Raw genomic sequence first — 20,587 nt, 5'->3', positions numbered from 1 at the left:
TGAGCTCAGAAACAGGAAACAGCTCCCCTTCTTCCTCTCATTTCCACCTGGTAGCCTGGGCCTATGACAAGGGAAATCAGAGCTGATGGGGAGGAAGGCAGGCCACCATTCCTGAGGAAGAAGCAGGGCTGCTTGCAGTCCATCAGATTTCCTCTTCCTGCCTTTCGGCCACAGCTACAGGAGACCCAAGGGTTCCCTGCCTCTCCAGTCTCCCCAACAAGGCACTGAGAACACATTATCTCCATGTGTTTCCATAAGGAAGTGAGCGAGGGCTGACCTCAGCTCAGTGGCTATCAGGTAAAGGAACTTGCTACCAAGACAGCAAGCGGACTCCAGTTTGGTCTCTGGGACCCACATGGTGGGAGAGGACCAAACCCTGCAAGCTGTGATCTGACTTCCACACGTGCCATGGTGACAGGGCGCATACCACACACATATAAGATAAAAATAAATGATATAAAAAGGAGTATGCAGAGTTCACTGCTGCAGCCTAAGATATGTGGCTTCCATCCAGGCATTCCTGCAGGAATGCTTAATGCAAAAGTCCTTTTCTGTTGCAATAATGGGCAACACCAGACCAGTCTTTAAAAGTAAACAACAAAAATACCAAGTTATCTTTTTATAAGCACTTAAGTCACTGTTGAACTAATGTGAGGGGGGAAAAAGTCACACAGATGGGATGAAAATAAAAACCAAAACCTCTGGGAAGTAAACAGCTTCTAATTTGGGAACTCTGGGGGCAGGGGCACTTCTTCAGAATCCTGGCCATGTTGACATCCGCCTGGATGAGAACAGGGGGCCTGCCAGAGGCAGAAGTCTAGATGTAGACCTCTGCGAGAGGACACTGCCGAGCTCAATCCAGAGTTAGGGCAATGAGGAATCTTGCCTGTCTTGGTGCTGGTGGACTAAAAGAACTGCCTTAAAGAGAACTGTGATCGCTCTCTCTCCAATGTGCCCGTCCAAATTCTTAGTATGCAAGTGGGGAGACAGAGGAATCCTTCCAGCTTCAGTCCTGGCTGATCTGCTTCTTCATGCCTCCCTGGCTCGACGGATGAGCTTTTGGTTTTGTGGCGCCTGCTATTTGTTTTTCCAAGATAGGGTTTCTCTACGTAGTCCTAGTTGTCCTGGAGTTCACTCTGTAGACCAGGCTGGCCTTGAACTCAGATCTGTCTACCTCTGAATGCTGGGATTAAAAGTGTTTACCACCACACCCAGCTGGATTGATGAGTTTTTTTTTTAAGATTTATTTTATTTTATTTACTATATATAAGTACACTGTAGCTGTCCTCAGATACACCAGAAGAGGGCATCGGATCTCTTTACAGATGGTTGTGAGCCACCATGTGGTTGCTGGGAATTGAACTCAGGACCTCTGGAAGAGCAGTCGGGTGCTCTTAACCTCTGAGCCATCTCTCCAGCCCGATTGATGAGTTTTAATGTCAGGCTTGAAGATGGAGAAGTTAGGTCAACCTTAACACCACGGGTGTCAAGCACTGAGGGTCACTGAAACTGTTACTAGCAGCCATCCCGAAGCATGGCAACAGTCACTAGTCACCGAGGGGTACCACGTGCTCACTCCTTGCAATAGCTCACTTAGCCCTCAGGTAGGCACCACACAGGACTCAGGAGTCATTGTAAAAGGAGTTAGGAGTCAAACTGAGGCTTGATGCAAGAGATCATACTAGCCATGACCCTACACTCCAAGACCCACAGAGGAGGTCATTAGCGGTCCACTGCTGTCTCAGCTTTGTCTCTGAAACTGTGCTTTAAAGTCCCAATTCAAGGCCACGTCTCAGGACAAGAGGCTTCTCTGACACTCACCTGCAGAAGGGGACTAGCACCGCCTGCTGGCTAGAGGCATGCTTTGCAGGAGCTCCGCCAAGGTACTAGGTTAGTTGGTAGCTAGAGTTAATTTCCCTGCCCCTAGGTGACCATGGTTGGTGCTTCAAGTTCAAGCAGTGTAGACAGACTGTCAGTTCAACAGCAAAGGAGCATGGTTTTGAACATCCAGAGGCTTGACTGTTCATAGGGTGGAGTAAGCACTGATTCACATCATAGCAAACACATTCCCTTTGGGCACCTGGCTCTGTGACGCTCCTAGACCCTAAGTAATAGGATTGGTGTGGTCCAGGAAGATGGAGCCCTTTAGGATCCTTGAAGCCCCAAATGAAAGCTTGCTTTTTTAGTGGCATCTTCCATCAGAGTACTTGCAACCACTACCAAGAAACCCAAGACTAGGCCTGTTGACTAGGAATGTTCCCTCATACAAAGGGTAGGTGGGGAGAATCACTGGACCCTCAGTTGATGTCCAGACATTTGTTCCTACACTTCCTGGCAAACTGTATAAAATTCTGCCCTAATTGCATGCGATCTCACTGTCCTGTGAAATACTCTACAAACTGTGCCCTATTAGGAGGGGTGGCTATTTGTTTACTTCTCTGGTGTATGCCAGGACTCCCTACCTGTATTGTGGGACATACACACACGTCCCACAATTTCAAGATGACCATGGTGCTGTGCCCAGAAAGGGTTCCCTAATCTTGTCTCTCACCATCTTTGTAGGTGGATCATAAAAATGCACATTACCATCTAACAGAAATTGCTCAGTAACAGAAATTGCTCAGTGGCTTTGCACTGGCCAGCTTTAGGGACCAGCTTAGGCCCAGGATGTCCCCAGGCATCCCCTCCCGCCCCCCTACATTGGCACTCCACTACCACCTGCAGACAGCTGTTATCGGCTCATCTCTAACTTTGCTGTTGAAACTTTTTATTTTATATTTACCTCGTTACTAAAGAACTGTAAGACTCAAGTTTTTAAAAAATCACTTTCACTGGGCAGTGTTGGCACATGCCTTTAATCCCAGCACTCAGGAGGCAGAGTGAGTTCTAGGACAGCCGGGGCTATACAGAGAAACCCTGCCTCAAAAGAAAAGAGAAAACTGCTTGAGGGCATGTTAGACCAGAGCAATCCTATGAGAAGTCATAGCTTCTTCAGTCCAAAGTGGATGTCAATGTCAGGAACTCACCCATCAGAACTCAGCAAACCACTGGCCTTCATGGCCAGGATGCCCACTGACCCTAGCATGCTCACTGCTGCTTCACCAGTCTAGAGCAAGCTCCGTCACAGCGAACTATCTCTCAGTTACCTCTTGGTCCATTTACTTTAAGTCCCTGTATTCGTAGGGGGTGTATACATACGTACACATGCATGTAGAGGGCAGAGGATTACTTTGAGTGTCATCCTCAGGAAATTCTTTTGAAATAGGGTTCTTAGTTTAGAGCCCACTAACTAGGCTAGTACAGATTGTGTGTGAACTCCCAGGATCCTTGTCTCTGCCTCCCCAGCACTGGTTAAAGGGCTCACCATGCCTGGCTTTTTACAATAGGTGCTGGGGACTGAATTCAGCTCAGGCTTGCCTAGAAAGCACTTTATCAACTGTGCCGTCTCCCCAGCCTGTAACAGTTTACTGGATACACTTCTGGGGAGCAGTGGGCTGCACAGTAACTGCAGCAGGTGGTTTCTCTACTATAGATCTTCCATCCTGGCAGTAAGGTAAGTCTGAATCTCCTTGCCCACAGGACGCCCTGACAGAACATACCCAGTTGCTCTGTTGCGTTGTCAGGACTCCCTAGCTTGCCCTCACCCCTCTAGGTGATTCCTCACTTCTCAGATCTTCTTTTCCAAGAGCTTCTTTGTGGACTCACCAACACTGCCCCCACCCCTTCCTCCCTCATCTCACTACACTCCTAGCCTCAAAACAGGCTCCCAGTGCCAACATTCTATTGGGGTGGCCCTACTAGGGCACTATGGACCCCTGGGCACAGCTAATGGTAACTCACCCTTGGACAGTGGCATGTATCTCCCACCCACACACAGCTCCCTCACCTCAACCTCAGAACCTTCTTTCCTTCTACCTACGGCTGTCCTCCTCTCCTCCAGTACCAGGTAACTCCTACATTAATCTCCTGTTTATCATCTAATGTTTTATTTATTGTGCTCTAGCTGTCTGCCCAGGGAACAGCTCTACTTCAACAGATTAGCTGCCAGTCAACAAAGTCTTTTTGGTCAAGCCATCCAGGAATCAGTTTATATCATCTCCCTCTGAAGGATTACCCTAGCAATCCACTCACAGCAACCATCAGCAGGTTAAGGCTAATCTTCTAGCTCCCCGCTACCTTTCAGGCTTGTGTAAGAGAAGCCAAGCCAGGCAGCTAGCACAGCACAAGTGACAGGGGCACTGGGAACAAGGGCAAGGCCTTCAGGATTGGAGACTTCTGGCAGACAGCTTTTAGGTTGCAGGGGAAGTTTCCTGGTAGCCAGTGCTCCACACTGTGCTCCCTCTCCCATGACCTCCCCGAATCAGGGTTTCTGGCAGACAGACACAAGAAGCTGACTGTTTACTGTGTGGCTTTTTTTTTTAATGAAACTAGATCACTGCTTACAAAAACCTGCAAGAGCCCTCCTGCCCCTCCCCTTCACAGTTCCCTTGGCTCACCTCCCTGTCTCAGAAGAGCTGAAACAGAGCAGGCATGGAACAGCTGCCACCACTGGGGGAGGTGCTGGACTCCGACTCTGAGCATTTTACAGGGTGACAGTTCCTCCACGTCCGTTCCCTGGGGCCCAAAGGCTGCATGGATAGCAGTGTTCCATGTGCCCTGGCTCAGACCATCATCCAGACCAGAATGAAATGATGTAAATGTCCCCCCCTACCAGACCTCCCTCTCCTCCTAAAGTCCCACCCCCCACCCCCACCCTCTAACTCTAACCCACTACTGAGATGAGGCCCAGAACTGTGACAAGGCATAGGGCCTACAGACTGTAGAATTTGAGGCTCCTGTCCATGCCGGTTGAAGCGATGAACTTGGCGTGGTGCCCAAAGGCCACTCCAGTGGTCAGGCCACTATGCTCTGAGGAGAGAAGGAAAGGGAGTGTGAGAAGGTTGTTCCTTCAGGACTGAACAATGATTTTGTTTGAATAGCATGTTCCTGGCACAAACCCAGACTGCACTTTATGGCAATCCCCTCAACAGCAGGATTCTGCACACTATTTATCTTTAGCCAGCACTCAGCACCTGGCAGGAGGCAGCAATCTTTGTTGGGTGAATGAACATCTGAATACTAATCCCGCTCTCATCTGAGATTTTGGGCAAGATTATTTCAATCTGGCTGAAAGTCTTGGCATGTATGTTTAGCTTCAGCTCATTACTTGGGCCTGGAATAGTCCATTAGCCTGTTCTAGCTCATAGGTGTCAAAGTTCAGGGCACGCAGCACAGGGCTAGATCCAGAATAGACAAAGCTGAGCTATCCTCTTCACAGGACTCCGACAGTTGGAGAACATATCAGATGTAGGATAACACTGGAGCTTCAAAGCTCCCCAGAGAAAAGCCCTCTTGCGCTCCTAGCTGGCCCAAACTCAAGGTGATCCTCTAGCGTCAGCCACTAAGTGTTGGGATTACAGGTATGAACTACCACACGCAGCAAGATCCCCACCCTAAAGATTGCTAACGCAACTCAGGGCCACAGGGGGACTCCAAGGTGAGAAAACCTCTTGCACAGCACTGTGTCATTGCCCTTGAGTACTTGTGTTGGGGCCTGAAGACCTGCTACTGTGGGAAAGGCCCTGAACTCCATCTCCACACAAATCGAAACAAGCGTACCGAATTGCCTTCCATCTGTTTTTCCCAACTTGATGTATAAGCTTCATTACTCATCCATGACAGCCCCCAATAAAAAGTTCACGAAGAAAAGAAAAGGCCAGGCACTGTGGTGCACACCTTTAATCCCAGCACCCAGAAGGCAACAGCAGCGTATCTCTGTGAATTTGAGGCCAGCCTGGTCTAGAGTGAGTTCCAGAACTGCCAATGCTTGTTACCCAGAGACACCCTCTCAAAAAGCTAAAATAAATAAAAACTTCATCACTGCCCATTACTTCATTACTGTTCTTATTCATTACGCAAATCAAGACCCATTACCAAATATACCATAAAACACTTCTAACCTATGGGTGTCATGCACTTTCATGTAAGCCCTCATGATCCCCACTAAGTGTCTCTTAATGTATTCCAATTTTCCTGGAACACCAGAGAGATCAGTTTGCTCAACACACAGCTTGGGAGAGGCCAGCTAGTAGCAGTATTCTGGGACAAACAGACTCACAAGTACTTTTCCTAGGCCACAATGCTCTACTCCCCCAGCCATAAGTAAACACTACTGGGTGGGGATGGGGGTTGAGAGCTCAGTGACAGAAACCTCGACTGTGTTCTAGTCCCAGGACAGCAAGACGGGAAGGAAAGCCTATCTAAGCCAAGCCCAGAGCTTTATCCCCACTTCTCGCCAGAGCAGACACACAAGGCCCTGGGAAGCCCCAGGCAGGCGTCCTCTACCTGTAAAGTGAAGAATCTCTGTCCACTGTTTGCAGATGTAGATCTGGACATCTGTACCCCCAAGCGCCAGGTAGGTGCCACTCTGGTCAAAGATTAGTGACTTCACCTGCCAAACCCCAAAGAGAGGCAATTACACAAATGAACAGGAGACACGAAACTGGGAGCAAACAGGAGCGGCCTGCATGAACTCAGAAACTATCGCCGAGTAAGGAGAAACAACTGAGACTGAGGAGGAACACACCTCAAAGTTGTTGTCTAGCTGCAATGTCTTGAAGTTCTTCAACTTGCGTAAGTCCCAGAGCTTGACTGAGGAGTCATCAGCTGCCGTGGCCAGGTAGTACCCATTCTCAGAGAAGGCAATGCTGGTAATGGGGCCGGAGTGGCCAGGGAAGTTCGCCACATTGGTGCGTTCCTGCAGGTGGGGGTTGGGCAATAAAACAGCATTCACTGGTCAAGACAGGAAAAAAAGCAGGGCTTACCAAACTCCTATTGTGAGATGTCCTATATATCCACAGTTCCTTGATCACACTTATGCCACACAAACGGAGCTAGGTACTCCTCTCCCAAGCCCTGAGATAACTCAGGGCTTGCCATCACAGCTCATAAGTTCCTTCTCCTTTGGGCCCCAGATGAGGCCTGCATGTCCTACCTTCAAGTCCCAGATCTTGATCTGGGAATCCATGGTTCCTGTTCCAAAGATGAGGCCATCAGGGTGGAACTGTGCACAGGTAAGAGCTGAGGAAAGGGAAGAGGTCTGCAGTCAGGAGTTTGCGGGAGAGTGAGAGCGCTTCATTCCTCACTGGGCCAGCACAAGAGTGGCACTACACTACTGCCAGTGGTAAACAGTCTTTAGAACACATAAGCAAATGACTGAACGAAACACACCAACAAACTGCAAACAAAAGAGCTCAATGCCTCTAGGCCACTTACAGCAGCCGGAAGTCTCATCTGTCACCTTGGTGAGCACACGCCCTGTCTGAATGTCAGAGAACGCCCAGTACTGAAAATGAGATGAAAGAAAAAAAAAAAAAAAAAAAAAAGCCAATGAGAAAGTGGGTCTTGTGGTCTTCAAGACAGATCCTACTTCAGTATCCCCTTGCAGAGTTAGCTCCCATAGAGAAGAAACATTTCCCGAACTCTGGGAACCTTGCTGCCCCCTCCTCCCGGGATGAGAAAGCAGCTTCCTCAAGGCCCCTGACTGTGACTGCACCTGATCATCAGAGGAGCTCAGTAGATAGTCTCCAGTGGCATGGAGGCTGAGTCCTGTCACCGCACTCTCATGGGCCCGAACAACCTGTACACAAGAAGTGTTTGGGACGGACCAAATCCTGATAGTAGCATCAGGGGACGCAGAAAACACCAATTCCTGAAAGGAAAGAGAGCAAGAATCAGAGTCCAAGAAGTGAGATGCATTTTAACACTTTTCCAGAGTGATGAGGACAGTCACAACTGCCAGCAACTACTTCTAGCCCAGTCCTGCCTGTAACCTTCTATCTAAACAACAAAGTCTGGGGCTGGAAAGAGGGCTCAGTGGTTAAGAGTGCTGACTGCCCTTCCAGAGGTCCTGAGTTCAATTCCCAGCAACCACATGGTGGCTCACAACCATCTGTAATGGGATCTGGTGCCCTCTTCTGGTGTGTCTGAAGATGAAAGTGTCATATACATAAAATAAATCTTAAAAAAACAAAAAGCAAAACAGAGCCTAAGAAAGCCAAGGAAGAAAGTGCTGCTGAAGCAGCACCAGGCCAGGCGAGAGCTTCACTACTTAGTAGGACAAGCAGCAACTGCATCAGAGAGCACTTGGGGCCCATTTTCAGGCTGGGTGAAATATGGCTCGTATAACTGAGACTGCAGTCGTGTGCCGCCTGCAGCTAAAGATGGCTGTAATAGACGGCCCAGATGGGAGCAGCACTGAGCCTAAAGGAAAGCCATGGGCCCTGTTCCTTCCACTTAGACCTCAAGAGCAAGTTGATTATCCAAAAGACTTGGGGCAGAAAGAACTTATTTAGTTTCCTTAACAAATTATTCCAACTAGTTAGGATAGCAACAGCTAAAAGATAAAAGCAACTATTCTTTCATTAACACATTTTCATAAAAGCCAATAGTGGCACTAATATCAAATAAATAAGAAAATAGTGCTGCCAATTATACCTAATTTTTTCAGTTTGTCACAGTTGTGGTGGTTTGAATTAAAAACGGCCCCCATAGGCTCATGCTTAGTCCCCCAAAGTGGCACTATTTGAAAGGATTAGAAGGATGCTGCTATCAGAGGAAGTAGGGTGTGGGGTGTGGGGTGTGGTGGGGTCAAAGGCCCACACCAACCCCAGTGCTCTGCATGCATGCTGCACACGTATCTGTCTGTCTCCTTTCAGCTATAGCTCTCAGCTACTGCTCCAGTACCATGCTTGCCACCTGCTCCCTGCCATGATCATGGACTGACCCTCTGAAACTGTAAGCAAGCACCAGTTAAATGCTTTCTTTTATAGGAGTTGCCACGATCATGGTGCCTCTTTACAGCAAGAGAACACTGACAAACATAAATTCCTCTATTTCTCAGTTTCCTTTTTTTAAATATTATATATGAGTACACTATAGCTGTCTTCAGACACACCAGAAGAGGGCATCAGATCCCATTACAGATGGTTGTGAGCCACCATGTGGTTGCTGGGAATTGAACTCAGGACCTCTGGAAGAGCAGTCAGTGCTCTTAACCGCTGAGCCGTCGCTCCAGTCCTACATCTAAGTTTCCTAACATATGAAGAAAAGACTACCTGGGAGGCTGCTCAAGTACCTGAGGCAGCAGCATACCAAAGCCACTGTATTCTATGAAACCATTAATCTCATCTAATAAGCTACCTTTATCCTCTAAATCAAGGGTTCTCATCTATTAGAACTCACACAACTTTCAACAGTCTTGGGGGTCAGCATGGGAACATCAATCCCTGTTTCACCAAAACACTAGAGGTTGGGCAATTAGTTCTGAGACTCAAAACCACTGGATCTGGACTTAGAAATAAGACAAGGGTGACTTCGAGAGTGTCTTACCTGAGAAGGATGAAACACCACACTGGTGACCTTCTTGGTATGGCCTTTGAGAGTGGCCAGGATTTGCTCAGTACTCTTATCAAAGACAACAACGTTTTTATCTGCCCCACCTGAAGATGATACAAAGAAGACAAAAATGAGGCAGGCCTTAAAGTATCCCTGGGCCACAGAAGGTCTTTCTGTCCTTAAATCCATGCAAAGGACCAAGGGGGGTTATACCTTCCCTGGGTCCTGCCATCCCTCATCTTGGCTGTCAGGCCAGACCTAGACTCACCAGTAAGAATCTTGTTGGTATCTGAGGGACACAGGTCCAGAGCGAGAATCCCAGGAATGCTAGCACTGTGTAGCCCCTTTGCAGACAGAGACACATGAAACCCAGTCACAGCCAAATCCAAGCCATACAGGTCCTCCACTCCCCTTCCCCACACCCCTCATTTTCCTCCCCAGCCAGGAAAGAAGAGTGAGTTCTATTCCTTATCCACCCAGCTTGGCTGGCTGCCTGGATGCACCAATTCCCCCCACTGCATGGCAGGACAGAAGAGCAGCCAGGGTGAGACACTCTGCCAGGGACCCAGGTAGCATTTCCCATGACTCCGCAGGCTGGCCACCTTCAGCCACTTACCACATGGGATGCCACCTGCCGGTACTTGCTGAGCTCTTCAGGCTTCACCAGCTCCTCAGGGACAGTTTTTCCTCTCTGAGAAAACAAAAAGCCCCCAAGAGCAGCAATGAAAGCAGGCTTCAACGAGCCCTTTCTCCAAGAAGGTGGGTGTTCCCAGCAGGCAACAACTCACCTTCTTACGCTCCGTGGTTAGTACAGTGGCCTTGTCTTGAAGCTGTGGAGAACATAAATAATTTTGTGACACAAAGCACACTGGGTGCTAGTCACATCTGATACATCACCAAAACACGCCATCTGCCAAACTGTGGGCTAAAAGCTGACACACCTCCACCCCCATCTTATAAGGTGAGGTATCCACAACCTTATGGTATAGCTGAGAAACTGAACATCAAGAGAACTCCCTTGCCACAGCAGGTAGGGACAGGAACCAGGTTGTAGTGCTCTAGGCTACAAACATGAGAACTCAGATGAGCGCTCACACTCCGTTGACCCACAAATGGAGACTACATCCAACAGAACCTAGCTGTAGTCTGGAGTCTGCTCTGCCTCTTCTCAGCCGTCTGACTTGCCACCTCAGACTCCTCATCTTATACAAAGATAACTCTTGCCCTAAGGCAAAACGATCAAAATCTATAACGAAATGACTTAATATCAACAAGGACTGCAATAACTGCAAGAGCTAAAAACTTCCCTCATAGGTAATTAAATCTTTCCCACAGTAAGCCTACGAAACACACACCCCTCATTCTATTCAGAAGCCAGGGAAATGAGACACAGGAAGCCAGACTAAAGTAAGTGTCATCAGGAAGCTCTTGATTGGCAGTACAGGCTCCTCTCATTGCCCACTGTGAGAGTCTTACAGGCCCCCAGTGCCTACAGTACTAAGGGAGAGACTGCAGTCCCATCAGAAGAGCACACAACTTACCTTCTGGATAATCTCAGGGGTCATTCCCACAAGCTCACCCAAATCCATGGGCTCTCCTGCACCCTGTAGAAAAGAAAGGGAGAGTAGGAGGGGCTCACAATACCAAAACTGTCTGTGTAAGGGACAGCTACTGGGGCCTGGAAGGGAACACTTACCACAACACTGGGCTGTGAGCTTGGCACAGCCTGAGGTACAATAAGACCAGCCTGTGGTTTCAGAGTAGCCAGAGCTGAGAGAAAAGATGAGGTTAGAAATGGGACATAACAAAGCAGGGCCAGCAGCAGGGCCAGAAGAGGGCGGGGAGCAGCAGGGAACACCAGAGACCTTCTCGAGCAGCAGTGACCTCCTTGGTGAGCCGGGCAATGACTCGGCAGGCAGCATCGTGCTGGTACAGAGCGTGGGACAGTTCCTGGCGGGTTGTCTGCAGCTGCTGGCGAAGAGTGAAGCTGTGCAGCATGACTGCATCCTGGGAGAGGGTAGGCCACTGTGAGGACTGGGGGAGAGCCGGAGAATTCGGCCAACCCTAGAGAAGAGGACACCACCTCCTATTCTACACTGAAACCAACCTGAGCTACTCAGAGACCCAAGCCAACATCTGAGTGACCCTGAATGCCCTGTACGACATTCAGGCTCCTACCCCATACCACACCCTGAACACACACACAGAGTGAGAATTAGCTCCTTCCCACCCCAACCTTTGCAATTCACCAGCAAATCACAGGCATTAATGTTATCACCTCTCTGAAAGGAAATAATTATACTGCTGTGATTATTTACTGGCTATCCTCAGCAAATGCAGAGCCCAGTAATGAAAAAGGGTCCCTGGTGTCACAAGGCAAATATGTCGACTGCATTCTACTTACAGAATCCAGATAGACAAGACTAATGAGTGTCCTGTAGTCAGGAAGTCAAGTCTCAGAGACTGAGCAGTGTGTCCTAAGTCACAAAGGCTGACAGTGGAGAAAACTTTGGAATCTAGGTCTGCAAGAGTTCCAACAACCAGGCTCCTCTTGTATTGCTATCCTGTTCCTCACAAATGAAATAAGGCCAGCACAAAATGAGGGGGGCTGCTCAGTGGTACAGGGATTACATTAACCCTGTGTTCATCACCCCCAAGAGTCAGGCCTGGTGGTTGGCACTTATAATCCTAGCACTAGAAGGCTGAGGCAAAAGGATCAAAGTTTCAGACTAGTCTAACAAAGCGAAGTCCTATCTCAAGACAGTAAGAGGGCCTGCAGAGAGTTGAGAGCCCGGAAATTAAGAGCACTTGCTATTCTTCCAGAGGACTCAGATCCAAGTCCCAAACCCCACAGGGTAGTTCACAACTGTTCATAACTACAGTTCAAGGGATCACACACCAACTCCTACCTCCCAAGCACCAGGCACGTAAGTCATACACAGTCATACATGTAAGCAAAAGGCCATACACAACATAAAACTACATTAAAAGAGGGAGGGAGGGAGGTCTCATCTGTTCAATCCTCAGGTCCTAGCCCGGAGGTGCATTCTTTTCACAGACTCACCCACTCATCCTGCAAGGCTTTCAGAATGGCTGGGATGCTGGTGGCAGAGGGAGGCTTGGGCCGGATTGGATGAGCAACTGCCAAGAGAGGCAGCAAAGCAGGTATGAAGAACTAGAACCCGGGAACTCTTCCCCTCCCCCACTCACAGCCACCATCTTCTCCACCAGATTGGCACCACCTCCCACTCTTGAAGGCTGAGCTGAGATGGCCTTGGACCAAGGCTATTGGGCAGGCACCTTTGATGTCGATGAGCTGCTCCTCTGAGAGAGGCTGGTTGTTGATAGGATCTGTGCCATTCTCTGCAATGTACTTCTCAATGAGTCGCCGCTCATACACATGATTAGAGACAGGGGACACGCATGGGTGCTCTGGCACTTCGTTGGAGACTATAGAGAAAGACAGGTAGTGAACCACAGGGTAAAAGGAGACTCTTCACTGTGTCAGCCCCAACAAGACCCTGTCCTTATTCAGCTATCAGGAAGCAAGGTCTGTGACAGCAAGCCTGCCTGTACTTGGTCCCACAATGCTTGCCAACTACTTACCTAGAGTCTCTGGTCTGCTGATAATAAAAGTCAATAAATAATAACTGCCCAGATCCTATGTGCCAGTGCGGTATAGAGTGGTCGGTAAGCCCTGCCCATCTCTTTTTTGAACCCAGATGACTAGGCACATGACAAAGAAGTACACAGAGCACAACTCAAACTTCTGTCATCCATCGGGAGCCCGAGATGGATCAACAGGAGAAATTACAAAGCCACGTGACAAGCACTGATAAATTAAAAACAAACAAAAACCTTCCATTGCTCTGCTACTACGTGCCAGGCAGAATTCTATTCTAAGCGCTCGACAGAATAGTCTGTGTACCCTTGAAGATGGGCCTTACAGCTGTCACTGACCTCAGGACAATGCAGAAGCGAAGCAGACACTTGATAAACATCAGAGCAGATTAAATAAGTGCAAAAGTACTGGGGCTCAGAAAAGAATATCCCAAAGTATGGAGCCTTGGGCATGCCAAACTACCAAAAAAAAAAAAAAAAAGGCCTCAAAAGCAAGCTGAGAACCAAGGTCTCTCTGACCTTCTCAGACCCCCCTTGCTTCTCTACCTTCCCCTAAAAGAGACAACTGGATCACTCAAGCAGACAAGTGAAAGCTACCTCCACATCAGACTCTTCTGAAGGCCGCTCTAAGATAGTGACTTATCACATCACAAAACAGCTCTTATTCATCACATAATTCTATTCGCCCTCCCATAGGTTGTGAGTCAACAACCCAAGGCTTCAAGCTCCTATCCTTCTCAGTGGCTTCCTTTAGAGTCACCTAATTTTGCAGGACTCCATGCACATGTAATTAAGTATGGATTTGTTTCAGTACTTAAAATCTGTATTTTTGTATATGGCTTTCCTGTCCTATTCTGTAGGTTTATCTCACTACTCAACAACTGAAGCTTTCTGAGAGCTTTCCCTCTCCTACCAGAGGAAGGATGGCCCTGGGCATGTAAGAGTGTTGTCTCAAAGATGAAAAGGAAACAAATCGTTCATAAATACTTTGCAAACTGGTATTTCTTCACTATGAGACTTCCTTTTCTGTTTGTCATTTCCCTCCTTCCTTTCCCTCTTTGAATTAATGGCAACGTTCTGAGAGGGAAAGAGAGAAAGTGAGGAAACTAGTAATGGAGTAAACAACTGGGAGAACACCCGCAATGCCGTAATACAACACCCAAAGACAAGACCGTATACTGCATGGGAAAACCATGGATCCAGGCTCAAAAAACCGAGCTCCATGGCTTAGCTTCGTCGCACACCCCTGGATAAACCCATTCTTCAAGACTTCCGACACCCTCTGTAACACACGGATCTTTATTTCCTTTCAGACAATTCTTGTAAGCATAAAATGAGATCACCGTTTGGAAATGCATCGTAAATCAATACAGGTTTTCTAAACATTCGCTGTTTTCATTAGTCATACTGCGCGAGGCTAGAAGCCAGACACCTGGCTTCCAGCCCTGGTCTCAAAGTCACTGCATGATCTCTGCAAATCGGAAACTCCAATTCCTAAGCGAGGTTTCCCAAGCAATATCCATTGCAATGCTTTCAATTTTGCAGATGGGGAAACTGAGGCCCAAACCCGCTAGAGCCCAGATCACAGTCGGAGGCGGATCCTGGACACGTCCTCGGGTTTTTGACACCAAGAGCTGTTTTTCACTGCACCAGCTCCTCCCCCCACTTCTGCTCAGGCCTGTCTCAGCTCTGTAAAACGACGCTGGCTTCAAAAGACCCCTGAGACAGTCATTCTTCCCAGCTACGTGAATTGCGCATCACTGCGCAAATGCACCCTGCACGCAGGGCTGGGGGCTCCAGGGCCCGAGCCACAGCGGCCGCACACGCTCCCGCCTCCCGCCGCAGCCAGCACTCACTCGAGCAGATCAGGGACATGGCGCCGTCGTAGCGCTGCTGCCAGTCGCCTCACAGCGGGTTCCCGGACTAGCTCTGCAGCCTCCGCGGGCCACTTCCGGTCCCCCGCCGCTTCCGGAGCGCTCGGACGCGGGTAGACAGCTGCCCGGCGTGGCGATGCTCGCACAACTGCTTCACGTGGGGAGGTGGCCGGTGGCGCGCCTCAGCCTTCTGCAGCTAACGGAAACTGCCCTTTCCCAGCATGCAACCGAGCAGGAAAAGGCCCGCCTCGGAACACTCGGCTGTTTCCGCATTGGCTCGGCTTCTTCCGGCGAGTTCTCCAAGAGGCCTGAGGCGGGAAGGAGAGCAGAAACTACATTTCCCATGAGGCTGCGGGGATCTTAAACCTAGGAATCTGGCCAAGGCTGTTTTTGAGGCGGAGCTGCTGTCACCCAGGGAACACTAGTCTTTGAAATGTTAGTGTGCAGGTCAGATTTCTCAGGAGCTTGTAAAAAAGCAGATTCCTAGGGTCTGCCTTAGAGAGTCTGTAGGTATGATTCTGAGCCTGTGTTCCTTGGCTGCCTTTTGAGAAACAATGTGATCCCGTAAATAAAGCACAAATGGGTAAAGAAGCTAACACTGTCTAGGTTCTGTCTCTTGCTCTGGGAATTTGGGCAAGTCCCTGGCTTCGTTGCCTGCTACGTTTTAAATATAGTCTGTTTTCTAAACTCGAGGGAATTTAATTCCTGGCGTTTATGTGAATATTTAAAAGAATGGAAAGTTGATGTGTTTGCACAAGTCTTTAAGCACAGGCACTGAGCTGCAGAGCCAGGCGGATCTCGGTGTTCAAGTCCAGCCTGATCTGTACAGCGAGTTCTAATCCAGGACAATCAGGGCTGTGTAGAAAAAGCATGTCCCAATAAACAAATAAACCATAAGAGTGGAAAGTTAACACGACTATGGTGTTTTTCTGTGGTTTCATTTTTGTTTCTGTTTTTCAAGACAGGGTTTGTGTGTGTGTGTGTGTGTGTGTGTGTGTGTGTGTGTGTGTGTGTGTGTGTGTGTAGCCCTTGGCTGCCGTGGAACTCAGTCTGTAGACAAGACTTGACTCAAACTCAAAGATCTTCCTGTCTCTGCCTTTTGAGTGCTAAAATCAAAGGGATGTGTCATTACTATCCGGCTTAACTGTGGCATTTAGAGGTGGGATCTTTGGAATTAGAATAGGACATAACAAGATCCTGGTGGGGTTCTTATAGGGAAAGAAAGTGAACAGGCACAAATGCATGAGTTGACTTCCATAGTTGTGACACCAGAAGAGGCCCTAGACAATGCCTGTGTCATTCCCTGTGAACCTTGTGCTTCTAGAACTTTGAGCCAAGAGGGCCCTCTTTTCTTTAAAGTAGCCTGCCTCCGATATTTGTTAGAATAACGGTTCCCTGCCACCTACCAACTGTTTATGTTTTCTCTAACAAAGACCAGACCGGCCGCTGGGCCTGATACCTGAGTTCAGTCACCAAGACCCACGTGGCAGAAGGAGAGAACTGACTTCTGCATATTATCCTCCAACACACACACACACACACATACACACACATACACACACACATACACACATACACACACATACACACACACATACACACATACACACACACACTAAAATAAATAAATAGTCTGGGCTTGGTGGCACATTGAGAACTTACCTCAGAAAAAAAGGTAAGTAGATAAATTAAAACTAAAATGGAGTGAGTCACACTGGAGTTCCATGTTACCAAATTAAAACTAGCTTTCTGACCTTCTGAGAAACCAGGACAGAAAGAGGCAAAGGCCACATTTTCTAGCCATGCCAACTGCAGCAAGCATAACTCTGTTCTGCCTGCCATTGTCCTTATGAAAAGTAAGCAGGAGGGATCTGATCTATTAACCAGCTAGCTCTGTGTTTCCCTCCTCTTCTCCCAATCTCCCAAGGAAAACATACTCCGTCCTTTTCCTTTGTTTTATTCCTGCTTCCTGTCTAGGAAATCACTCCCCTCCAAGCCGTCAGAACACATTCTGGCTTACGGAATGAAGTTTTACCCAATTCTAGAATCACAAAATATAGCCAAGGTAAACCTTGAATGTGATCTAATTGGTCTAAGAGGCAGAAATGAGATGAAGAAAAAAACTGCCAACATAGATTTCAGTCTATGGGATGATGGGCACATAAACAATAAGAAGAAAATTCCAGACAGGGGTAGGTGCTCTAAATACAAGATAAATTAGAGTAGGTTGAGAAGATGGTACTGGGGATTGGAGGGGCGACTGCTTTAGGCAGGGTATGGGAAAGGTATGCCCCCTGGAGAAATGATGTTTATTTTTAGCACTTGAATTTTATTTTAGTGTGTATGTGTATGCATGTGCCACAGCAAATGTATAGAAGTAAAAGGAGACCTTGAGAGAAGTGGTTCACTCCTACCATGTTGGTCTTGGGATCGAAGTCAGGTTGTTAGACTTGACAGGAAGTTTCTCTCCCCAGTGAGCTGTCTTACCAGCCCAAAGGGTGGCAACATTTTTGCTGAGACCTAAATAAAGGACATGTGTCAGTTCAGAAACCACAGATATCTGATAAACCAAGCTCCTACCGTCTCACCTCATCTTCCTCTCAGCCACACTGGCCCTTCAGTGGCCCCAGCAGTCCCTGCAGTAGGTGGCTCAAAATGTTTATGTGGCTTCCTTTCATCAACTCCTTCCCCATCTCCAGCCCTGGCCAGACCCTCCAGGGCAAACCGAGGCCTCATCTTAAGTATTGCCCCCTCTGTGGAACCTTTCTTAATCTCTGACAGGCTTTTTGTTTTGTTTTTTGCTTAATTAGCCAACCCATTTTGAGTAACTATTGTTTTAATTAATTTTTTTAGACCATCCTCTTTGGTATCTGGGTCCTCCTTGACTAGACTGTACTACTCTCTGCTAGTTCTCAAGAGTCCAAGAATGTGACCCCAGAGCCTGGAACTTAGCAGGGACATTGTCACTATTGTTTATTGAATGGCAAGCTGCCTGACAGGCCAGGCATCTCGAGTATTTAGATGTATGGTAGGAAATAAGTGAGTCTAGGTGGGGCCCCTGAACACAAGGTGATTAGACTAGATTGATCTGGCAACCAAGTAGTATTTGATTGAGTTTTGAGCTGATAACCATACTTCTAGAAATTTCCTGTGAAAGATACATACTATGGAGTTTGGAATAGACTAGTATTATATATCTATGGCCTCTGAATCAAAGCATTCCCTCAAGAAGGTGCAGGGAGGGAGGAAGGAGGCCTTTAAGACTCAGGGAACTAGCAACAGGTACCAGGCTCGGTATCTGTAAATTCAGAATGTTACAGGATTTCCAAAGCCTCTCCCCACTGTTATAAAAGCAGTAAATCATTTGGGGGAGAGAAAGGACTCTAGTGGAATTGCAAGTTGATCAGGAAGCAGCTTTTGTGAATTCTCCCTCATAGTGGGGTGGGCTTCTTAGTCATGCAGTTGACTTTGAGTCACCCATGGGCCCGTAAGTGACATCTATAAACTCACTTCTTCAACAAGCTAGGCTTGAGTGGAGTTGTTTCCTCTGTCTCCCCCAGGAGAAGTCACATAACTCGTGGAATAAAAGAATGAGACCTGGCATGTTGGAAACCTGCCCTCTCAACAGTGTTGAGAGAGGGGACCTTTAGGAAGGGACTGGGTGGTGAGGGTTCTGACTGCATAGATAACAAAATTACCAGGTCAGTATTCAGGAGTGGCTTTGTTATAAAAACTTGTTTGGTGGAGATAGAGTCAGAGCTCAGTGGCAGAGTGGCCTGCCTACTTAGTGCAAGACGCTGGGCTTGATCCCTAGTGCCACAAATATAAAAATCAAAAACACACAAACAAAAACAGGGCCAGTCAGATGGTTCATCGGGGAAATGCATTCGGTGTTCAAGCTTGACGCCCAAGTTCAATCCCAGCTCCCACATAAAGGGAGCTGAGAGAACTAACTCCAGAAAGTGGGCCTCTGATCTCCAATATGCCCAGAGTGGTATACACACAACACACATTCATCCACACAGGCACACACACATGCCCGCACACGCACCTGCATGCGCATACACACATGCACATTTTGCTGTCTAGCACATTGCTTTGAGTTACCATGTAATTCTCTGTCGTGTTATATGTTGTAGCACTCTTCAGGTGCTGGAGCTGTTCCTGGATTTCCTAGCCTCTGAATACAAGAGCTAAATAAACTTTCACTGTTTTATAAATAGCCTCTGGTGTTAGCATTCCTCCTAGGCTCCGCCCTACAGTTACCTGGCAACAGTAGGTATGTCTGACTCACTATAAAAGGATCTGTTTGGCCCCTCCTCACTCTCTTATCCTCTTACTCTCTTACTCTCTACCTCTTCTCTTTCTCTCCCTCTCCCCATGTCCCTCCCCCTCTCTCCACGTGTTCCTGAAGGCTTCTCCTATCTATCTATCTATCTATCTATCTATCTATCTATCTATCTATCTATCTATCTATCTATCTCTGTCTCTCTGCCCCTACTCCCTCCTCAACTCCCCTTCTCATGTCCTAAGTAAACTCTATTCCACACTATTCCCGTCATATGGCTGGTACCTCAGGGGGAAGGGATGCCTTAGCATGGGCCCCGCAGAGGCACCCCCTCCCACCTCACCATACCACACCTCTACCAAACATATCCTGGCTTTTTCTCCTTCTTTTTTATAACACACAACATTTGATATTCTGTTACAGCAGCAAAAAACAGACAGACACCTGGTGATTAATTATTGGTACCACGTGCCTCATAGATACTGTATTACAAATTGGTGATATCACATGAGCGACATCAGACCTGTGTTTATTTATACTAGGGAGTTTATCACTGTGAAGTGAATGGGGAATGTCTAGAAATCGGGGAAAAGGGAGTCTCTTGAAGTCTTTTCAGTTTCAAAGGCCAGCTCCTCCGGGAATGGAAAGGATTGAGGTTATAAAGGAAAGAAAAACTTTTACCCTAGTAAGTCCTAATAATTGAGCCTATGAAATAAAATTATGATAATTAAATAGAAGTAAACCATTTTAAATTATATATACATATATATGTATGTATAAATATACCTATACTTACATACATATACATATACATATACATATACATATACATATACATATACATATACATATATGCCAGAGTCCCATGAAAATGTAACAGAGAAGGTCCAGGGGAATGAGGATTTGATAGTATCTTGGTAGGGAGTGAGGGCTTGATGCTTCTGGGTATGAAGAGGTGACAAGAGATGAAAAGAGAAAAAACTGAACTTGGGCTAAATACTAAGGAGTGGGGAGGCTGGGGATGTGTTTCAGAGGCAGAGGAAGAACACTTGCCTCACTTGCTAAGACCATGAGGTTCAGTTCTTACACACACACACACACACACACACACACACACACACACACACACAGTCTCTGAGTTCAAGGTCGTCCTTAACTACACAGTGAGTTGAGGGTAGCTATCTCAATAAAAAGAGAGAGGGTGGGGGGAAGGGGAGAAGGAAAGAGGGAGAGGGAGAAAGTTAAATTGGCAATATGTCTTCTTTCCTGTGAGGGAACCTTCCCAGGCTGATTGGCTTTCCTGGCAAGGGACTCATGTCAAAAGGATACCTCTATGGGGGTGAGTATCTTTAGGCCAATAAGGGCACTT

At 47.5% G+C, this 20,587-nt stretch overlaps 1 protein-coding gene across 2 annotated transcripts; it reads right to left on the bottom strand.

The window, feature by feature from the left end:
- Positions 1–4,397: 4,397 nt before the first annotated feature.
- Positions 4,398–15,169, bottom strand: Prpf19 (pre-mRNA processing factor 19). 2 transcript variants are annotated; one of them, XM_032891641.1, is made up of 16 exons: positions 14,913–15,169; positions 12,736–12,885; positions 12,500–12,576; positions 11,301–11,442; positions 11,132–11,205; positions 10,977–11,039; positions 10,224–10,265; positions 10,052–10,126; positions 9,704–9,779; positions 9,430–9,539; positions 7,595–7,750; positions 7,315–7,384; positions 7,034–7,119; positions 6,626–6,796; positions 6,385–6,490; positions 4,398–4,908 (listed from the first exon to the last, which is right to left on the bottom strand). In XM_032891641.1, exons 1-16 carry the CDS (start codon positions 14,929–14,931, stop codon positions 4,811–4,813), a joined length of 1,515 nt encoding a protein of 504 aa, XP_032747532.1. In that variant the 5' UTR covers positions 14,932–15,169; the 3' UTR covers positions 4,398–4,810. The 2 variants fall into 2 exon arrangements, with proteins under 2 accessions (XP_032747532.1, XP_032747530.1); XM_032891639.1 differs by having other exon boundaries at positions 11,301–11,499; positions 14,913–15,144.
- Positions 15,170–20,587: the final 5,418 nt, after the last annotated feature.

The sequence above is a fragment of the Rattus rattus genome, chromosome 2, assembly GCF_011064425.1.
Source record: "Rattus rattus isolate New Zealand chromosome 2, Rrattus_CSIRO_v1, whole genome shotgun sequence".
Taxonomy (NCBI): domain Eukaryota; kingdom Metazoa; phylum Chordata; class Mammalia; order Rodentia; family Muridae; genus Rattus; species Rattus rattus.
The sequence above is the reverse complement of the archived record's forward strand: the minus strand, read 5'-3'. Positions and strand labels throughout refer to the sequence as shown.